The following is a 22,800-nucleotide window of genomic DNA, read 5'->3' as shown; positions in this document are numbered from 1 at the left end:
AGAGATTCTTACTTTTCGTAAGATCTAAAGAACTGGCGAGCTTCTGAAAATATTGTCTGGCGAGTAGCAACGCTTTTGGGGCAATGAAGCATGAAACGCTTAACTATGGCGTGACATTTCTCCAACGGCCTTCCTGAAAATCCGTAAAAGAGACGCGCGTCCTTTCGTCCGGAATACAGACACCCACGAAATCTCGTAAACATTAAACCTCGAAGGACGTCTTTCAAATATTTCAAACGATCGAAAACGTCATTTCTCTTTTTAACGGAGGACTCTACCCTTTTTCTTCCTTTTATGAGCAAACAAAACCATCTAGATCGTACGATTCAAAGTTGATTAAAAAAAGCTTGTAGCCAACAAAAAGCCTTTATCTGGATAAAAGTGATGGAGAATATCACAGATAAAGAGACCAAAAATAAAATATTAATTTAAATTGAATTATATACTTGATATGACGTTTAACAAAATTAATTACATGAATACACGCGATGGATGCGATATATTTAGAATATATATATATTCATACGGTATATCTCTGCTTTTATTAAATTTACTAATTTATATTTATATAATTGTAATTATTTTATGAGAATACTTCGCGTTTTTTCTTCAGGAAACATTCTAAGCAACAATCTTACGGAAATGAAGTCGACTCTTCGTGATGAGTTTCGGAGAAATAGTCTATCTATATTTTCGCGCGCGTATCTGCACGATACCATCTACATCGTATTATTCGCACCCTTGTTCCCAGAGTAGATATCTGCCTCTAATCAATACGTTTAACCTCTGACCTATTATCACAGCTCGGTAGCGAAATCTTCTTCATTGTGCGATATCGTTTCACGAGACTTACCTATGATGCATTATATTGCAACGAATTGCTCAATAAAATAAATTCCTTCAAATATTTATCGTGAACAATCAATCGACTCTTCCGTCACTTGCTGACGCTTTATTCTAAAGCACTTTATAAATATAAGTTGTTATAAAATAAATTGTCACGTAAAATTAACAGTGAATTATAATTCAATTTTCTATAAAAAAGCAACTCATATGATTTATTGATCATAATTATAGTATTTTGTTTCCTTCCTCTTTTTTCTCTCTTATATTTATATAACGTAACTTCTTTTTTTTTTAATCATTTTATTTATCAAAATCATAATGTAAATTGCTGATTTATTTAATATCTATTTATTTAGTATCTATTTTATAGCTCCACCATATAATCCTCGTAATTACAATAATTCTGTCTCGTATAAGTGAGCGAATACGAAATGATTATTTTGGTCTTCACAATTAAAGAATTTGCTACTTGAATTACAAAGTAGACTGAGTTACTTAGACAGCAGTTATTTTCTTGATTTATAATTGATTACGAAATCCCGTGAATTTAATCGCGGGGACACATTGTAGATCGCATAACTCACGCTTGGAATCTTGGTCAGTAGAATAGAGCGCGGCAAACATGCACGATCTTGATTAGTCTAATTCGTGCAACACTTTACAAGCTCGCCGGCTTTGCTTGCTTTCATTGTAAGATTATGCGCGCAAGAGCTGATGTACGATAGGTACACTGTGTCTCGAACATTCTGCTGACTCATATGTACACTAATTGTAGGGTCAAGGCTTTTATTACGTCTACCTTGTTCAATGATTGGGAGTAACGCACGAATCAAATATGCACGACATTATTATTGACTCTAATTTAGAGGATTTTTATCAGACGATATTGTGTAACAATCAATCACTTTTGTCAAAGTAACAAATAGTAATCATGAGTCATGAATAAATTTATGCTGATACAAGAGTAATATAATAGGATATAATTTTCTTTTGCCATTTGTCTATTACAATTTGATCAATGTCTTATATCTAGATAATAAAAATCACAATTTCAAATGATTTCAGTTATATGATTAAAGAACATTGATATATAAGTTTTTAGTCAGATTGATCGATGTTATTGTTTTGTGAAACTTAAATTAAATTTTGTTTACATCAATGATCAAGAACATTGTGAAACTTAGAAATGAAAAATAACCTTTTGTGTAAAAGCACATTGCGATGCGGATAAAATAAAAGATTGCGCAAATACACACTTGATTTCTTCTATCTTTCTCTTTCCGATGAAAATTCGCAACGATTCATGCGACTCGATCTTCAGATATCGCAAAGATATTGCGTGATTCGACCAAGGTCGTCAGCATATGGGGCTCGCGTGATTCGGGAATCAACGCTGCGCCAAAGTGATTACATGCGATCTTGGTCAGCCCGCTGAGCCAAGCAGAAAACGTTCTCGGGCCGAGTTGCTCTACTTAGCGTAACAGGAATCGGCTGCTGCGCCGTTGTGACCATTAGATCGGGCTCTCATAGGTAATGCGGAACCGTATCAGCCCGTGGATTCAAGGGCCGTTTGTTTGGCTGACCGAGGCCATCTGTATCTACTGACCCGTTAAGTCAAGAACAGACCCCCTGCACTTTATGTCTCGAATCTTTGGGCGTATCTACTTCTCGCAGTCGTGTATATCATGCAAGCTGTTACAATATCTTCTCTCGAACTTATTTTCGAAAAAATGCTAATATATATATACTAGTATTTATATCAGTTTTTAAGAGCTTCATGACCACACCTCAAAATTCGATAACAAGTTATTTTAGTGCTATCGATTTCATAAAATATAATCATTAATTTATATTCTAATTGTCACAGGAAGTGGTGCCTTATGTATTATTTGTGAGGAAATTTTCAAGATAAAAAAGTTTTTTAAAAATAAAGCTGTTACATATGTATGTGCAACATTATAATATGTATTGATTTATCCAGAAATTTTTTAATATCAAAACATTTTAATTGAATGTAAAATATTTTTGCAACAAAATTCTTTTCAATCATACTTTAATTAATTTAATTGAAGAAACATGGATTAGATAGAAATAAATATAAAATTTATACTGTAGACAATTATTGCAATATTAGAACAATATTTTCTTTATAAAAAAATGTAAGATTTTTAATTCTCTATTTGCAGAACTGGCGGCGGCAGTATGCTGGGCGACGTGAATATTTCTGCGATACTAGATTCCTTTTCCGTCAGTTACGATAAAAGAGTAAGGCCGAACTACGGAGGTGAGTAGGGATTTAATTTCTTCCATTTTTTGATAACCAAAATCATTCAATTATCCTGGCGTGGATTTTATATCATGCGCAAACCTTGTCAATTTCATACGTTTAATATGATTATCTGATTGACGTTAATTATAGCTTCAATTAATTCACAGACATGAAATAATACATGCTGTGACGAGTTTTGCGCAAAGCGTTCTCCGTCTCATTTTTTTATGTTCGTTGCACTATTACGTGAATCTAAAACATTATCTTGCAGCCAACGAAATTAAAAAAGTTAGATGACGAAAGAAACCAAATATTGACACATTGACAAACTCAATCAATTAGCGAAAGGACAGAATACTGGCAAACGATTCTTTTAATCCCACTTTGTTCGCTGCAAGCGCAGGAAAGAGCTTTTTACGTGTGCTCGGATAGAAAAAATAACTGGAATCGTATTCCATCTTGATGCAGTGCTGGAATAAAATAAATCGAAGGAGATACACTGACAGCGAATAAATATGTACAAGCATACAGATATGATCCATTAAAAAAAAAGAAAGAAATTTGACACACGAGGTCGATACGCGATAAATCAAGATATATAAAGCGCAAGCTTTCGATTCGGTGTAACAATAGCGCGACACACTAGTAAAACTTCAGCGAAACGCTTCAGGAAATATTTTTGACGCCGCTTCCCACGTTTACTCTGCAAAAACGACGGACCTCGAGTATATACCATCGCTTCCATAAAACAAGTCTGACAGGAACAGCGCGGCAGCACGTGTACGCGATTCTCTTATCGTGTTTTTTTTCTCGCATCGGTCAAAGGAGATAATTTGCAGTTTATCCCAGGTTCGATTACGCATGACTATTGAAAAAGAAATATCAATAGAGCGATGCGGCAAGCGTGTACCGTCACAAAGACACATTTTCAAAGAAACATGATTCCCCGAGGGCAAAAATAAAAAAAAAAAAAAAAAAAACGGAAACGTTTTCTTTGACATTTTACTTTCAGACAACCGCGAGAGATACAGTTTGCACGCAATTGGTACGGATAAACTTTCGCGCGGATGGTCGCTTTGAATAAATGCCAGACGATTATCGACCGCGAGCTCGATGCGATTTCGCGGCCGAATAAACGGGATGCTTATAAAACACGGGAATATTAAAGAGCCATTAGGCCAATTTCGAGTGAGCACGCTCGCCGGAGCCGACAGTCAGTTAGAAGCAATTAGCGCCTGCCAATGGACGGTCTGTCCCACTTTCGGCTAGGCCCGGCCAAAAAGTCGCACCGCGTGTTTCGGATAGGCTCAGCTGGCGGAACGATTATCGGCGTCGAAAAGCGGTACGATTATGATTCATGTATCGACGATTCCGCCACGGACAAAGACACATTTTCGAGGATGGCCTCGTGGTGGCAGGGCGGGGCTGGAACGCTTCGATAAAACTCGGATCGATGCTGGGACGCTCCACGGGTTGCCACGGGTTACCGTTAACGGCATCTCCGCACCGACAAGACACAGAGAGACTCCGTATCTTTCGCCTTCAATTACGATTTTGACTTTGATTCCGACCTCCGCGTTATCCCTCCGCACCCTCCCCCCCCCTTCCTCTTGTCCCAGATTCTATTCCAGGACCACACTCGTACTTTTTCGGTTCTTCGTGTCGCGAACTGCTAACGAAAATGACGCGCTCGGCTTTACATATTGCTCCGCTCTATTTTTTCCCCCCGAAAGTAGATTTCGGATTTAATTGACCGAGAATTATTTTCAGTTCTTCATTTTCGACGAAGCTAAAAATATTTACCGATATTCATTGATTTATTCGACATGTATTGCCGCTCGTAATTATAATTGCTGCTACACGTCAGACATAAAAATCGAAAAAGCAGTTAAGCGAATAATTAAGAGCTTCAATTCGTATGCCGTGTAATTAAAATTAATGCAATCACGAATTCTCAGCGCGCAGTAAAATAAAATAAACGCGTACAACATATTATCATTTAATTGCATACATTCCATGTTAAATATTGCATAAACCGGTTCTGTATTAAAGAAATATTATTCAATTTATTACTGTTATCGAAAATTTCGGCAATAACTGTAGTAATCAAAAATGTATCGATAAGCTTTCAAATGTAATGACAAGTCTGGCCGATTGCGATTGATTGAGAACATGAAATATACAAAGTCTAGCTTGACTGTACAAACCACGTCTGAAAGATGCATTAATAATGGCTTACTTTGCAGTAAACTCGGGGTCGAGTTGTCAAACGTGAAAAGCAAGCGACTCATTTTCCGCGGGATCACGTATATAGGTTACTGTCGATAGATTGCAAAAAGGCGCACTAAACGTATCGTCTCGATTCGAATCGCCGATATCCGCGTCTCTCGTCGCTCTCGCATCCCGATACACGGGATTCGCTGGATGCGGGTTTTTAACATTTAAAATTTAGATCGCGCTATGTAGGTACGTGAACATTACGGAAACGGGCACGAGAATACCGTGGATGGACGGGATAAACAGCCGCGGCTGCTCTTTTCGTCTCGTAACGCTTCATTGGATATTCTTCGGAGCGCGACCGGATTTTCAAACAGCTCCACCGTCCCGGTCCAAGGCCTATGTAAAATGACAAAATACGTGACGGGAAACTCGAAATGTTTGCACTCTATAAACTGGCTTGGCATAATGATAAACAACGCAACTTTTCGTGTTAAAAGAGTCTCTCGACTCAGATAGAATTGCGACAAACAGACTCATTAAATCGACATAAATATTTATAATTCATAACGCGTTGATGCAACATATAAAGTGTACTACATAACATATATTTTTTATATACTTACGTATTTTTATAACGCAAATAAAAAAATATTAAAAATATTTAATATAATTACTCTCTAAAATTGTTTTATATATTCGTAAAATATCGCCACAAATATCTGCCGTTAGACTTTGTAAACTAAAATATTGAATTTAGCTCGATGATATAATGCCTGAAAAAATATATTGTCCGCAAACATAAAAATATTTATAGTACAAATAATCTTCGAGTATGACATATGGATGACATATGATGTCTGCGACTTTTCAACTCCATAGTCGATTATTAATTCTTGTTCTTTCTCAGTTGCATCGCATGTATGTCTCGTATATCTTGTATTTTTTTTTTTTTTTTTTGGAGTAAAGCTCTCTCATGGGTGATCGGTTTGCATGGGCAAAGCATACGGGCGCGTTTCAATTAACTCGATACCACGTCGGTCGTGCGTTTTCCAGCGTGTACGCGAGAACGTCATTGTGAAATATGTGTCCCATATGGGATGTTCCTCGTCTATAGGGCTTTAAAAACATCCTAGAAATGGAAATGAAGATATATCGGTCGAGTGGCGCACGATGGCGTTGGCAGAACCGTTGTTTACGAGTCAACTTTATCGCGAAAATGCCAACGTGGACACATATATACTCGCCTGTATTCGTTAACCCCTTCCCAATTCGCACCCTTCGTTTGCGAGCTCCCCTCGACAAACGGTTCTTTCCATCTGCACCTGGCTTCCCGCCCCCTTTCATCCTCTGCCCGAAATTTCATCCATAAACTTTTCTCGGTGAGATACCGCTTGATCGGCCGCGATTACATTTTCCGCTTCGTCTTTGCGGCCGATCAATTCGACCGGCAGCAGAGTTATCGATTGCAAGAGTGCTCGATTTCGTGTCACACATCTGAAATAGACTACTGAAATCCTCACGAATCTTCGTCGAGTCTTTGAATTTAGATTTCGTAAAGATTGTGAGAGGAATATCCTCCTATCATATTGAATTTATTCATAGTCGCGTATTTAAATAGACATACAAAAAAATTGCAATTTGTGTTTTAATTTAATTTTATACGTTACCTATTAAAAATTAAAATGATTACGAAAAAATGATACGAAAAAAGATATTCTTGATGAATAACTAATATATATTATAAATTTAATATTTAAAAAGAAGAAAGATACAAATAATTTTCGATTATTCAGCACTTTAATTTAATTTCATGAACTTAAAAAATGTTAACATATTTATCTTGAATTTTAAATTAAATGTATATAACACATATTATAAATTTAAAAAAGAAAGAAGTAAAGAAAAAAGATACTAAAGATCTAAATAATTTTCAATTATTCATGACTTTAATTGAATCCCATTAACTTAAAATATGTTAATTTATTCATCTCGATTTTTAAATTAAACATGTATATAACATAAATTATGCAATATGAAGCAACATTACAGCTCCTCTCTACAGATATCAAAACAGATGTAAGCAAAGCCCTTCTCTTTGAAAAATCGTATTGACAACCGAGCACACGTAAATTAGCGTATAAATTATTATCGGACGTTTCGTCTAATCGAAAGCGATTACCACTTTCAGCGATCCATCCAACGTAGCGACATCACCAACATGCCATTTTGCATTCACAGTAAACTCACAAAACGCTACCGAATGAAAGAAAGAAAGAAAGAAAGCAATATGTGTACACGTGTGTGATATTCGTGAGATTAACGAACGAATGCCATACAGTCACTCTCACCGTGTAGCTTGTGTGGTCGCGGCCGGAAATACCGGCGACTCAGACTTACTAACCTTCGATTTCAGGTCCTCCCGTCGAGGTGGGCGTCACCATGTACGTCTTGAGTATCAGCTCCCTATCCGAAGTGAAAATGGTACTACCTCTAGGTCTTACTCAATAATTTCCGCTGAAAGTTATTTATTAACTGTCGTTCTCGGTTAAACACAAAAACGGTCTCCCCGTCCTCTTCTCCCCTTCCCCCATCGGTCTTTTGGCTCAAGCAACCATACTTTCTAGTGCCCGTATATTTTTCAAATCAACGGTTGCCGCTGATCGTTACTGAATTGTCATCAGCATCTTTTTATCTACTAACACATACACACACACGCACACACACACACACAAAAGCACAAAAACTTGGGAGACTTACAGTGCAAATGCATATTCGATTATACTGTTGTACATACACGCGCACATGACTGTGCATTCTTCCAACAAATGCATATTAAAATAACTGTATGCACAGATTCGGAAGATACACCACGCAATATAATTTTCATTTCAATTGTGTACTTCATTTTATTTGTGTTTGTAGTTATTTAGACACATAAATATCCTATTATTTGTCTCATTAGACAAACAGGCAATTTAATATATTCGCAATGCGATTCAAATCTATTTAAAAAATCCGCAAAGGAACGAGAGAACAAGATTGTTGATAAATTGATTCTAATGATCGACTTTCAATATCAATTGCGATTAATGATCGATATTTGCAATCCATGTGGGTGATTTCTCACAACGTCCGTGTCATCTCAATGAAACAATTCGTTTATGTCATTAATCATGTACTAATTGGGGCGATACTTCAGCGATCGAATCGGTCCTCCAATAAATGTCTCGTGGTTTAATATGTTCTTTGTGAAGCGTGAATTATCTTCGTTATCCAACGACGCGGACTCTCGCGATTATTTCGCTTCGAACGCGTACACATAACGATCGATTAATTGCTGCCCCGCGGGCTGTAATCTCGTCTCACGTACCACGTTTGGTACCACGAAAAAACTTTGGTCCTAGAGGCCGTAAGTCAGGATGAGAGACGCGCCTCGAGCACCGCCTTCGTCGCGTCGCCTTCGGCGTCCTGACGATGAAATCAGTTTGATTGTCGCCAGCAGATCCGCATCTGCTCTGGGTTATATGCTTCTTTAATGTACTTTTCATTTAGACGACGAGCTCGGAATCGCGGCAGTCGCATAATGCGATAATCGAGACGATTTAGCTCCGAAAAGTCGAATTTCTTGGCGCGTTTGATTCCGGAATCAATTGAACGCAACTATAGAGAAGAATTAATTTATTGCTATTCCATTTCGAAACTGCGAATATATCTCTTAAACGCTTAAACAAAAGTTCCTCGCGTTTTCATTTGGAGCAGATCGATTTTTATAATTCGATATCCTTTGTGATACCATTTACTTCGATTCGCTGCGGAAGAAGCAATACTCTGTCAAAACACTCGCTTATTAATTATAATATAAACTCAACTTTCGAAAAAAATGTGATCAAATGATACGATCTAATGATATTTCGCGGGTTACATTTCATTTTTATTTGATGTGTTTTTTTAATAGCGCGAAACTCGAGGAATAATTACTTGAAACAAAAAGAATTCCAGATATTATTATTACGCGAATTGGAGCGTAATACATAATTTGCCTTACATGCGAATATTTAACCATGTAAATTTTTTTTTTCATCCCTATCAAAGTAGCAAAATTATTTTAACTTGCACGTCCTGCAAATATATGTACATATATTATTGTTCGCAGACATAACCGCATAAAAATTCCACTTATGTTGGTATTTCATGTATAAAACGCACTTTGCGCACGATAGCGATTACGCGATGCGGTTTACCGCTCGTACTTCGAAACTACCGAAATGAAGCCAACCAAGCCAAATCTCCTAACTCACTTGATATATTGTAGTGCCTCGTGGTCTGTCCGCTTATCGCGGTACTAGTTTACACCGACGCAGAAATATGTGTGCGCGTGTATGACCTTATACGCACTATTCCATACATACACACACACACACACATGTACACATACATATATATTTTAGTAGCGAACAACAGAAAAAAAAGACACTACTAAAAATGGACAAAGTACTATTTCATATTTCAGATAAATATATACTGGCTGTCCTCGTTCTACGCTCGAAAAACGTGGCTGTAGTTTCAGCAACTGGGAACGGGAGCAGCGCGAATTGAAGTAATCTTGAAAAAGAGAGAGAGAGAGAGAATATAATCCGAATCGTTCTAAATTATTGCGAGGAAGTTTCACGCGCGAAAGTCAAATATATTTTGATTAAAAATAATCTCTCGTGTAGACACTTGGTGTAATTTCGCTGCTAGAAAATTGACTGACGCGGGAACGCCGTTAAAAGTTTCGACCTTGATGAAAGGATCCATGAAAATCATCACGAATCTCAGTTGCTTCTAACTACATTCATTTTCTGCGAGCGTAGAAAACTTAGTTCACTGATCTCCTGCCTGACTTTTGAGCCTGGGCTGCCCCGAGCGTCACGTAGTGTTAGAGAGAACGTGAATGAGGAGCGTCTCTTTATTGCTTTCTGCTCTCAGGGAAAAAATAGTATTTTGTTCAATATATTAAACACGCACGACCGTCCCGTTAGATCATTTCTTAGATCGCTCTAGCTGCTATGCCGCGGTTGCTGAGATGGGCTGCCGCCTGCAAACCATTTACGATTATTATTACTCTATGTCCCGCCGCCCGAAAAAAAAAATCCGCCCCTCTTTGCCCGACACTTCCGCCATTTCTCTGTCTGAACACCGCACGTATCACACGTTCGTGAATGAACACGCGAGAATAAACAAACCGATCGAATTGTCTCGATCGTGATGTCCGTCCGAGTTCCTTCCTCTCTAGCAGCTCTTTAGCAGTATTCAAGACATCCCCCTCACAGCCCCAGAAGCTAAAATTGAATTAAATTTCGCCCGGAATCGACAATCGCAATGACAATGACAGCAATTCAGTGTAAAGTAACGATGTCGTTCGACAAACGTTCGACAAGACGACGCGTTATTTTCGACAATGGAATGGCGTTTGATATAGGGCGAGAAAAAGGACTGTAAAGCGAGCTAGATTTCCCCAAGATACGTACATGTATAGCCACAACGAGCCAAATTGGAATACGACGTGACGATTGGCAAAATCAAGACGCACAAAGAACGAAAGAGAACGAGAGTGAAAGAAAGAGAGAAAGCAAAACCACGTAATAAAAAGCGACGTGATATAAAACGAAAGACAATGGTAGTAAGGTAATTTCATACTGCTACGTGGCTGTGATGTGTATGTAATATTACGTAAGAGTAATGTGCCTAATGTAACGAGACGCATATGAATGATTCTTCCAGCTTGAAAGGCAACGTGGCCTGAGACGACGAGTCCTGTTGATTTGGTTCCGTGCAGGGTGCGAGCTCTCCTCGACTTTATCCGTTTATACCTTGCCTCTGGCTCACGAATCGTAAGCGCGCTCGACGCTCCTGGAAGCAACCCCCCTCTCTGTTGGGAGAATGACAATCCGTTTCCCGATTTATCTGAAGACTCGAGAAAAAAAATCGCCGATATTCGCTTCTGCGATGGATCTCGATTCTTCTGATAGACATGTTGTCGCGCGCGACACGCCATGTCACGCAATATGATTCGTTCGAAGAGTACTTTAGAAGATGTTTAAGTTTCAACGCTCACGTGAGCCAGAAGTAAAGGGAGATTCGAGATGCATTTAATTACTGTTAATTAAAATCTACTTATTTTCTAGATATATAATCCATGTATCTCGTACACAAACACGATAGGTCGCACACGGTTAATTAGAGATTGGCGGGTAATCACAGCGACCAAGGCCGGATGGTTTTGTTGATTGCAGGTCCTCCCGTGGAAGTCGGCGTCACCATGTATGTCCTCAGCATCAGCTCCGTGTCCGAGGTGTTGATGGTACAGTTTGCATTCAAACTCATACAAAACTCTCGACATCGACAATTATTCGTTCGTTCATTTGTTTCGCCTAGTCTTTCGCGAACGTATCCCTCCTATCCCATCCACGTATCCCTCGTATTGGAACGCGATAACGAGAACATCCGTTTTCCGCGCGACACAACCCTTTCGCATCGCGATGGCACGATCGACCGTAATGTCAAAATTGTGTCTCGATACAGGTTTAAAGAGAGTAACCCCGGTATTTAATTGGATCGATCATCACGTGTCGAGCGTGCCCATCATAGAACCGATGCCACATCATTGATCGAATCAGCTTACCAATCGCGCCACTTGCTTCCGATTGCATTCGCAACATCATCCGTTTTACTTGGTTTATTTTTGCGCGCGCGTTCTCTCGCGGATATTCGTAAAAATATTCGTGCCAATCAAAAACGGACCGTTGTCAGTTTCGTTGTCAGATTGCTATACGAATAACAATTCCGTAATAATAAAAAATATCACGCGTTCGTGATATTTCGAATCGAAAAGTTATCGCAGCAAGACGCGTTAATCGGGAAAAATTTATGACTTTATCATTCGCATTCATTCGCGAAATATCTTTTATAATTTAACGAGGTAAACGTATATGTACTGATATCCCCACGCGTACATACATGTTCATATCTGCTTAAATCTCGAGTCATTCTCGATATCTGATCGCGGAAAAGTGCACCAGGGGAAATAGATGCAACGCAAATATCAATGTTTATGTCGGCAGCAAGAGGCGTATCGACACATAGTCACATAGGATAGACGCTACATATATATACATGTATCCCATATATACATATCCCATATATACGTACATATACATGCTGCGACACACAACGACAACAGTATACACCCTGATGGCCTACTAACCTACGTTTTTATAGCTCGTCACAGCTGTTTGGTTGGCTGAACTGTTACAAGGGAACCTTGCTACGTTCCACAGTCTTCGCAAGATATATTCTTGTCCACTTCGTTTATGGTTTATGGTTGAGTCGTTTGATTCGATTTGCGATGTTCTTGTTGCATGGCCCTACCCGCGGTGCTCGAACCGACGATAAAGGATTGACGGTTCCGCGAAATCCGTGCGAAAATCTAAGTGGAAAAATTCCGAGGAAGACTCGGCGAACGCCACCGTCAACAGCGAGATGGCCCTTTAATCTCCCCAGGGGACCATTAAATCCCCCTCGCAATATCGCGCGGCTCTGAACCGTTTCCCGACGTTCAAAGTGGTCGTAAATAAGTCAAAAATCCGTGCTCGACTTACCATCTTTCCGGAAAATCCACGAGACGGAAATCCCATCGGGCTTCTCTGAAACAGAAAGTAACGCGCATATTGTTGAAAGTCAGTCTAATTCTACAAGCATACGAGAAGAAAATACAGTACATGAAACTGAAATATCACAGAATAACAGTACGATGTTTGTATTTAACGTCATTAATCGATATTGCAATTTTTAAATCTCGGATCGAGCACCGTAGGCCGCACATACGTTGAGATACGTATACGGATGATCATACACTTTTACGGGTCCTTTACATTTGTGTGCACACATATACATACATACATACATACTTGCATATAAATATATATGTATGTATATATATTTATATATATATATTTATAATTATATACACACATACAATACGTAAAAGGGTACGTATACGTATCCTACGTTATGATACACGTATATATATATTCGTATTTGTTTCTCAATATCTAAGGTATATGACGGCACCGTACAACGTATCATGTAATCCTGTAGTAATCGAAGGTATATTCGTTCCGGTGTCGACAATCAGTTTCAAACTGGCACGAAACTGGATCCACCCTTTATCGATTGTATCCCGAAGTATGCGCTTCGAAAATTGTAGATCTCTTCGGCTCCGCGTTTCTCCGGTAATAATTATACCAGAAATTACCACCTATAGGAATCTCTAGCCAACTCTCTTTCTGACGTAACCGATAGTATATACGATCCATTGTAGAGAGAAAGAAAGAATATATCCAATCTGTCAGGTCAAAAGCTTTAACGCGACTCGTCGATTCTGTGATCTTCCCTCCGGTACGATAAAACTTTCAAAGCCTCGCGCGCAATGAATTTGAGAGCGGCTATAACGTTGACTTGCCACAGGCTGGAACACCGATTGCGAGCTACCCTGTGAGATCGGCTCTCCCTTGCATATTTGACGCGTAATCGTGCGAGGGATATAAAGGGCGCTCCCGGTTGCCGCCCTCCCTCTACCCCCTGAGATCCAGAGTACAAGTTTGGAGCTGAATGTACGAGACTGGACCCCAGGTGTTGAGCCCTGTGCGGGAACCAAATCAAGTCGACACTGTCACCTGGGACGTGACGCGCGAATTTTTACATCCGCTGGCGAGTCCCCAATTCTACATTTCCTCCTCTCGTCTCACTTTCACCGATCTCCGTGAACCTATTTCCTTTGAAAAGAGACGATTTCCAATTTCTATCCCTCGAGGGCCACTCTTCGGACTCTCCGGCCGGCATATCCGCGAGCAACGAGACGATTTTCCTAACAATTTGTCTTTCCTTTCTCTTCTCGTCCACTTTCGAGGAAATCGACGAGCGAAACTTGGACGGAGAGAATAATACAGCGAAAGCGCCTTTATGCTCTCGTTGATCCGTGGTCTTCCCAGTCGGACGGCAAAAAAGAAGAAGAGGCGAAAGGAGAAAGACAGACAGAGAGAGAGCAGAAGAAGTATCGACAGAAAATATCCCGCGGCCCTCGAAGAACCTCGCTCCACCCCTGTTTTCCTTCTCCCTCGGCCAGCCAATGATTGCATACCGAACAAAGAGTATAGCTCGTACGACGTTGCGACTACATCGAGACTATACCGATATACATATAATTGCATTTGCATATATATCTCGTATATATATATATATATTTATGCTATATATATCGTAAATATATACTGACACCTATATGAGCTGTGTCATTGTCAGTGTGTGCAGTGCGCTTCTGGTTGCTATGAATCACATCTCTCACGCTGTATATATATATAATTCTAGGAGCGCGCGAGCGCGTGTATTATACGTGTACGCGCACGCGTGTCCGCGATATGTGTGTACGTGCATACGTGTGTGCGTGTATAATGTGTGTTGTGTGCGCGTGTATATATATATATATATGTTTATAAGAGCTTGCGTTTATATACTGTGTATCTTTCTCGGTGTGCGTATGTATTGTATGCGTGACGCGTAACACAATTCACACACACACACACACGTATGTATCATATGTGTATGTGTGTGCTTGTGCGCGTACACACGACGGTAATCGCGCTCGTCGAGGCGCGATGGACTCCAAACGAAATGGAGCGGTCCTCCTCGAATGAGCCCCTTCTCGCTTCCATCACTTGCCATATAGCACCGTACTGCCGTTTCCTCTATTTTCTTCTTTTTTTTAGATTGATTGGCCTGCGAGCTTTTGCCTGAAATGCTTCCACAATGCTTCCACAAAGCTTTCCTCTTGCTTTTTATTGTTTACGCTTCGATTTGCGCATAATAAAGATGCTTGCGCGCATTTATTCGCATTCTTCTCGTATTGTTTCACACCGGTGTGATCGTTCGAATTGTTATTTTACACTCAAATACATCGTTGAAATAAACGGGAAAGATTTAAGTACAGTTAAACGGCAAAAATAGATGACGTTTGTATCCAAATGGCTCGTTATTTTCCTATGGAATATTCCGATTATATGTTTTTCAAATTACTAAATCTAGCAACTTTTATAAAAAGAGTAAAAAATACGTAATTTTAGTGCATTTTCTGACATATAATACAATTGTAAATATGATTTAATTCTTTACAGAATGATAAAACAAGCGTTTAAATATAGAAAGCATACAGGGTAAAGCATTCTAACTTTGTAAACTAGTCTCAGTTATTCATACAGAGTTATCGAAAACTGTCTTGAACAGAAGTTTCACAGCTTCAGGCGAAACTATGACACATGCAACATTAAATATTTTCTTGAATATTTAATGTAACAGAATGAGAAGACAGAATGAGAAGACAAAAAATCTTAGATTCTTTTATAATTGCGTACTCAAATTTTAAAATAATAATATTTTTATTAATTAGTGCGAAATGTTTTGAATTTTTATTTTAACCTACTTTTGTTTGCGTTAGTATAAATTAATTTATTATTAAAATACATGTGACATTAATTAATCCTGATGCATTATAGGAAAAAATCTCTTGTATCTAATTTTTTCCTTGTATATAATTAACAAACTTATTTAAAATTATTTTCAACAACTGCATATTCAATAAAATAATTTAGTTCATAAAGCTTAATATATTATACCTTCATATTTTAGAATATTAAAGCATATGAAAATATATTTCCATATATATGAAAATAAAAATATGAAAATAATATGAAAATATATAAAACTCGATTACCCTAGAATGCTGGAGGATTAATGCGATATCCTTGTTAATAAATTCATGTCAAATTTCTGAATGTAATAAATATTCGCAAAAATCGCGAACAAGTTTAAAATTAAACTTTTCTCAATTATGTTGTCAAAGTGTCATTAACATTATTCATAAATACTCTTATTTATTTCCAATTAACGTAAAAAACGGATTTTAGACATATCGTGACATAGTTACAAATTGAGAATTACACACGAAAAGTAAAAGAAGCAACAACTATAATAAATTAAAACAAAGGAAAGTTAGGAATCAGAGAAGAAATTGTCTCTCGAATATTCGCGTGGGAGTAGTTGACAGTGATCAGTTAATAACACACGAGAATTTGTTAGCGCAGCAATTACACGTCACGACGTAACCGCAGTGCGCCTGGAGAACCGCCAGAAACGCGAGCGATGAGAACTTCCGGTCCATACGGTATATCCATGGGATACTAAAATCTTTCATATCTGTCGGCATATTCGCGTATTTAAACCGTGAGATTAATTACTTATCGTATATTCATTCGCGACATTTTAAATCTTCAAATATTATCTAATATTATATTATTAAGCTTACGAAATAATTAGACGCAGATCTTCATCGATTTTCATACTATTGAAATGACTATTGAAATGAATTGTAATCTTTCGATTCTGCACTTGCTTTAATTAATCAAGCGAAAACAATGGTAAAATTTCTAAAATGAATCGAAAACTGTACAAATGGAATGAGCGGCAGGCAAATGATTGCCACGTGCAATTTTTCATAGCAACGCGATGTGAATAGCAAGAAAAGCCTTTACTTGAAAAGTCTTTGTGTGTGCGTGCGCACATCGTCAAAGAGGGTGGCAAACTTTGCTCCCTCTTGTCACGGATGGCCATGACATTTTATTGGAGTTGCAAAATTCCGAACTTTATTCTCTCTCTCCTTTAAATTTTCTCAGAATTTCGTGCTCGTTGATAGTTGCAAAAATTTTGAAAAAACTCACTCAAACTTACGTGGTTGCCGACACTGCTACTGACGAGATAATTGAGCTAAAAAATGAAAAATTGAACGAAAAAAAAACGTATGAAAAATACAAAAGCAAGTAGAGTAGAAATAAACAATAATAAATCCAAAAATTTAATTATAACTGTAAATTAAGCATAAAAACGATTTATTAAGTTTAAACGATTAATTAAGTTTATCTTTCAAAACAATCTTAGTATATGCATAACAATTTTATAATGTAAAAGACTAATTTCAAAGATAATAGTTACAATTTCTTTTATTGTTCTATTATTGTCCTCGTTCAAATATATCGTTAAAAAAAACTGGAATTAACTGCAATAAAAAAGGAAACTTTTTGACGTAATGCATTAATTTTTGCTGCATTTTATATGAAAGCAAACATGTGGAGATAATGATCAAAAAATTTTTAGAGGTGCTATACAACACCATCCTCACATAACGCGTCGTGCATGAATTTTGTAGCACTCTCGTAGCACGTTTGCACGTAATGGTTTCGTCGCAAATATCCGTTTTAGATATATGTATAATATATATATGTAGTCACCATACATGTAGTATACATACACAGTCCCTACATCTTATCTCGTTGCGTGTATACATGAATTATATTTCGCGTCGTGAGATTCTTGTCCTATGATCGACCCTAACGTCGGCAGGAATCTCGATGCTCACGAGGCGTGTAAGTCACGCGTATGTTCTCGCGTAAGATTCCCAGTCATAATCGAGCTTAGCATCGTATAATAAACTATTAACTTGCCTGTGCGCTATAACAATGTTCATATCTAGATTTTTAATGCGTGCCTCTGCAATATAAAATTAATTGAAAAAATTATGATAGTGTAGTGAATATAACAGAAAGAGAGAAGGAAAGAGAGAGTGTGTGTTTTTTCTAATAATTATCGCGGAGAAAATCATCATACAAAATGACATTTAGCAAATATCACAAAATCATTAAGAAATCAAACATATTTTAATTGTTACAAAATATAACGTTACATATTTATCTAGATATGTTATTTAGCAAGTAATATAAATCTCGCAAACGATAAATTTTATATAAATGATGTGTGTCTTTCTTTATATCTATATTAAGCTTGAAAGAATTTCTTTTACATCAATTATCTCGTCTTTAATTATAATTTAATGATAATTAAATTCTGTTACAGTTTAATCCGATATGGTAAGACAACGAAATCTTGCAGATATCAAGCAAGTTTTGGACATATTTCCTTCAGGGTTTCTTGCTGTAATAACGAGACGATTAAGGAACTTTTACCTCAGATAATAAATCAACTCGTCTATTTCACTCAAACGTGCTCAAAAGCTATCTTTCTCTTTCTCTCTCTCTCTCTCTCTTTTCTCGGCTTAATATTCAAACTTTCTTAGGCACACAAATAAACATTTTGATAAAATTGACAGTGGAGTGATTTAGAAAGCTCGTGAACGAACTAACAATGCCAAATATTATCTGCACGATAGAGTAGTGTTATAGAGTTATTTTAAGGTCTTCAGCTTTACAAAAGTTATTTTTTTATATAGAAGCATCTCTTTACATTATTTTCACTTTTTACATTTTGATATTATTTTCATTGATCATAAAGTTTGGATTTTATCTGCTTCAGTATCATCAACATTTTATAGGGCATCTCTAACAATATTTCATAAACACTATCTATAAATACATGTGTACAATTTTATTATCAGCAAAATAATATGTAAATTATTATAAAATTCAACTTGAATTTGTCTAATTTAAGAAAACTAAATTTAATAAAGAGATATTTATAGAACTTTTAATTTGTTGCGAAAATTCAATAACGGAACCATCTGATGGTCGTCAGTCACGTTCACTCGAGAAATCGGTCTCGCTCGAGCTCCTCTACACGTCACTCAGATTCGCTCTATCGTGCCACGATAAACGCTCTTGCGAGTGTGAGATCCAATGATGGAACGCTTTACAAAGCTCTCCAAGTTGCCGTCGCAACTTTGGACTTTATAGCCGCGCCGAGCCAAATTAACCCTCGCCTCGTTTCACAGCGTGAGGTCAAGTGTTGTAGAACGCCGGAGGAGGTCTGCATAGCAGAGGGTCACGTAAGCGTTAAGTGGCTGATTTTACGTGTTACGATAATCGCGACGAGCCGCCTCGATAAGCTTTCGAAGGTGCCTGTCGACGTTCGCGATCCCGAGCGTGCTTCCTTTTCCGCCCGATAACTTCCTCCTACGATCGACACGTTACGTCCAAAATGATAACCGCATCGCCGTGACTCTGCAAATCCGCAATCTACACCGTTATACCACACAGTCTCGTTATTTATCTCAATTCTATGCGATCGAGAACCTTGAGTTTTCTCGCGTAAGAACGCGAATGCTTTCCCGATCTCTTGAGATTTTCCGCGGCCGACACATGGGAGGAACGAGGATGTAACGTAGCATTTCGAATTAGCCTTTAAATACGCTATTCAAAAAATATTTTTGTTTCCAACATGTGTACATGCAGTTCGTTTGGAATAAAATTTTACCGACGAAGAAAAAAAGACACGCGTAACGAGTTATCGCTATTTTTGCATAATATTTATTTTAAAATACTTTATGCATTTAGCTTTATTTTAAAATACTTTATGCATTTAGCTTTATGCATTTATTCTTGAATTGTCAAATTTCATTTTAATTTAATGATTTCTCTCTTTATGTCACTTTTATTTTCGAGATAATATATTTAAAAAATATATTTCACAATGAAAATAACGATAACTCGGCAAGTACTATCTCATTTTTATCAATTTTCATCAAAGATGACGAGATTTTCATTAGAGATATAAAATTCGAAAAGAGCAGGGTACACAAAGTATATGAAAGGCAGAGAAAGGCTTACGTAAATCCTCGTATTTCTCTAGTGTTCTTTGTGAACACAACCGACTTCCAGTCTAATAAGTCACCTGTGTCGTACCAGGACTTCACGTTGGATTTTTACTTCCGACAATTCTGGACGGATCCACGACTCGCGTTCAAGCAAAGAACGGGCGTCGAGACGCTCAGCGTCGGCTCGGAATTCATCAAGAACATTTGGGTACCCGACACCTTCTTTGTCAACGAGAAGCAGTCATACTTTCACATCGCTACCACCAGCAACGAGTTCATTCGTATTCACCACTCGGGAAGCATAACGCGTAGCATACGGTGAGTATAAAACATTTACATTTATCTATAAATAGCTTCCAATTTTATATGTATATATATATATATATATATATATATATATATATACATTTCCGATTTACACAAATAATATTTTAAATAGTGTTTTTAAAGCGCTAGATCTTTTGCATAATAAATCTGCATTTGAAAGCCATTTAATAGCATTCTTAATAAAATTTAATTTAAATTCTAATTGAAAAGACATATATATATATATCCTTTTGTATCTTCTCTCCTTCTGAGCTGCTTGAGCCAGTTAAGCAGATATAATTCAGAACTGTTACTTTCACCGTCCGGGGAATACATTCACGGTATTTTCCGTCACTGGGCTGTAAATCGAGCCCATTGTCCTCTTTCACCATAAAACATTCGTGATACTTCTGGGACCAATTGTGCCCAGCGCGACAAATTTGTTCCCTGTAGCAGCCACCGCCCCTTCTTGCTTGACACAGCTCGTATCATTTCTCCCTATCTGACCCCCTCTCGAACAGCCGGGAGTGCTCCGGTATTAACGCGCCGGCTATATTCAGACGATCCATGCATACCTAACTCGCGCTCCCTCGCAATATCGTTCCATTATATTACATCCTCGACTTCCGAATCGGAACTACCGAATCGAGCCGCTCGCTGTCGGGAATAGAGGAAGAATATCGATGAAGCAGCGCGCGCTCGTTTGCGCGAATAAATTCTTCCCCGTTTTAAAAAACGGGAATCATCCATCACTGTCATCCGCACGTACGAATCATGCGAATACGATACGTCGACGTAACGTTTCGTACGTCTCATCAAAGACGAGAATAGAGATGTATTAACGTCATATGGCATGTCAATTAATACGGATTGGTTCTTACACGTCAATCTTAGCATGACTCGAAGGTAACGAGGTCGGCTGCATATTAATTTATACATGCACACCTGACGCACGTACAAATATACACACGTCGGTCTTACTCAAGCGCAAATGGATTGGCTATAAATTTCCGTACTCGTAAAATCGTAAAACGTTTTGTTTCGAGAAGCGATCGTTAAACGGATTTTGAATTCAATGTGTTTCAGCTTAACGATTACAGCGTCGTGTCCTATGAACTTGCAATATTTCCCGATGGACCGGCAATTGTGCCATATCGAGATCGAGAGCTGTAAGTACGCAACACATATGCGCGAATGTACATATATATCTTATATATATAGTATTATATAGGTGCATATACAAGTGAACAAAATACGATTTCACAGAGATCTCGACATCCTCGCCTATGTTTCTTCTACTCGAGACATACTAACACGTACATACATACTTGTGCACATTATAATGAAAGTCGGAGAGACTTTTTCATGCATTTCCCGATATTATTTTCTCAGAATGACAATCGACTCGAATCTTTTTAGCACCTCAATCATACACGTGTATTTGTTTGATTGTAATTATAAAAAAATATCAAGATTTTTTCCTGACAAATCAATATAGAGCGAATCAATAGTCGCAATGTACGAGCTAGATACAATGGTGAGATATATCTCAGTAATAAATCTATTGTGTTAACTTTAAAATAGTTTAAAAAATGACAAATCTACTTATTTAATGCAGATGAGAGTGAAATCTAAAAAATTTCTTAAGGTCAATTACGAACAATATCTTTAAAAAATGCTACAATATTGTACTTTAGTATCCAGTTCTCAATGAAATAGATTGTAAAATATAAGTTCAATTTTTTTTCAGACATATAAACTTGTGCATAAAATTCGAATAATATCGAAAAAGATACGCAGAAAGTATCTTTCTTATCGAAAGTCGATTGTCCCTGATTCAACGCGATTCAACTGTATGTACATCGCCTTGAATCTTTTTTTCAGATAAACACAGATGTTTCTACCGTGCATATTTGCGTGAAGCATAGAAAAAGAAAAAAAAAAGAAACTTTATATCCTTCTCTATCACACGCTCACACAGAGAATACTGTCAATTTCCATAACCTGTTACTTTCCACTTTTCCTTTTCCTCCCTTTCCTTCCTCTCACCTTCAACTACCAACGATCTCTGCCTCCTCTCTCGCCCTTTTCCCGACATCAGGTTTTACTTCCTTCTTTCTTCTCTATCTTCCCTCTCTATCTGTCTATCTGTCTGTCTGTCTGTCCGTCACTCGCCACTTCACACGCTCACTCACACGATCAGTCAGCCACACAGTGAGATTCACTCCCATTCACCTCGTTCACTCACTCACTCGCTCACTCACCCGCTCTCGCTCACACACTGGTTGGATTTCTCTTTTTTTTTATTCCATACACGGTGATTGTACGTGTGTAACAACATGGACTTGCAAAATCGGGCATTTATCTTGTTGCCCGGTTTACGTTTTTCTCTTGTAAAGCAAAAGTCGATCAACGAAAAACCACGTACATGGCATTTCAAGTATTAATGTAAGCAAAAAAATATAAA

General features: G+C 37.8%; 1 protein-coding gene across 8 annotated transcripts in view; it reads left to right on the top strand.

Annotated features, from left to right (window-relative positions):
* The window catches only part of LOC105248902 (gamma-aminobutyric acid receptor subunit beta), a 70,593-nt gene that overhangs the window by 33,156 nt on the left and 14,637 nt on the right, over positions 1-22,800 (top strand). For 4 of the 8 annotated variants that reach the window (XM_011253966.3, XM_011253965.3, XM_025413138.1 and 1 more), the window contains exons 2-5: positions 3,033-3,130; positions 11,611-11,678; positions 20,119-20,345; positions 21,420-21,502. In XM_011253966.3, coding sequence (XP_011252268.2) covers positions 3,033-3,130; positions 11,611-11,678; positions 20,119-20,345; positions 21,420-21,502 — 476 coding nt within the window. Of the gene's footprint in view, positions 1-3,032; positions 3,131-7,748; positions 7,817-11,610; positions 11,679-20,118; positions 20,346-21,419; positions 21,503-22,800 lie in introns of all 8 variants that reach the window. The other 4 variants (XM_011253964.3, XM_011253963.3, XM_011253968.3 and 1 more) reach the window with 1 other exon arrangement.

This window comes from Camponotus floridanus, unplaced genomic scaffold (genome assembly GCF_003227725.1).
Source record: "Camponotus floridanus strain SB8 unplaced genomic scaffold, Cflo_v7.5 scaffold60, whole genome shotgun sequence".
In the NCBI taxonomy this organism is placed as follows: Eukaryota; Metazoa; Arthropoda; class Insecta; order Hymenoptera; family Formicidae; genus Camponotus; species Camponotus floridanus.
Note: the sequence above shows the minus strand (reverse complement) of the source record. Positions and strands in the feature narration are given on the sequence as shown.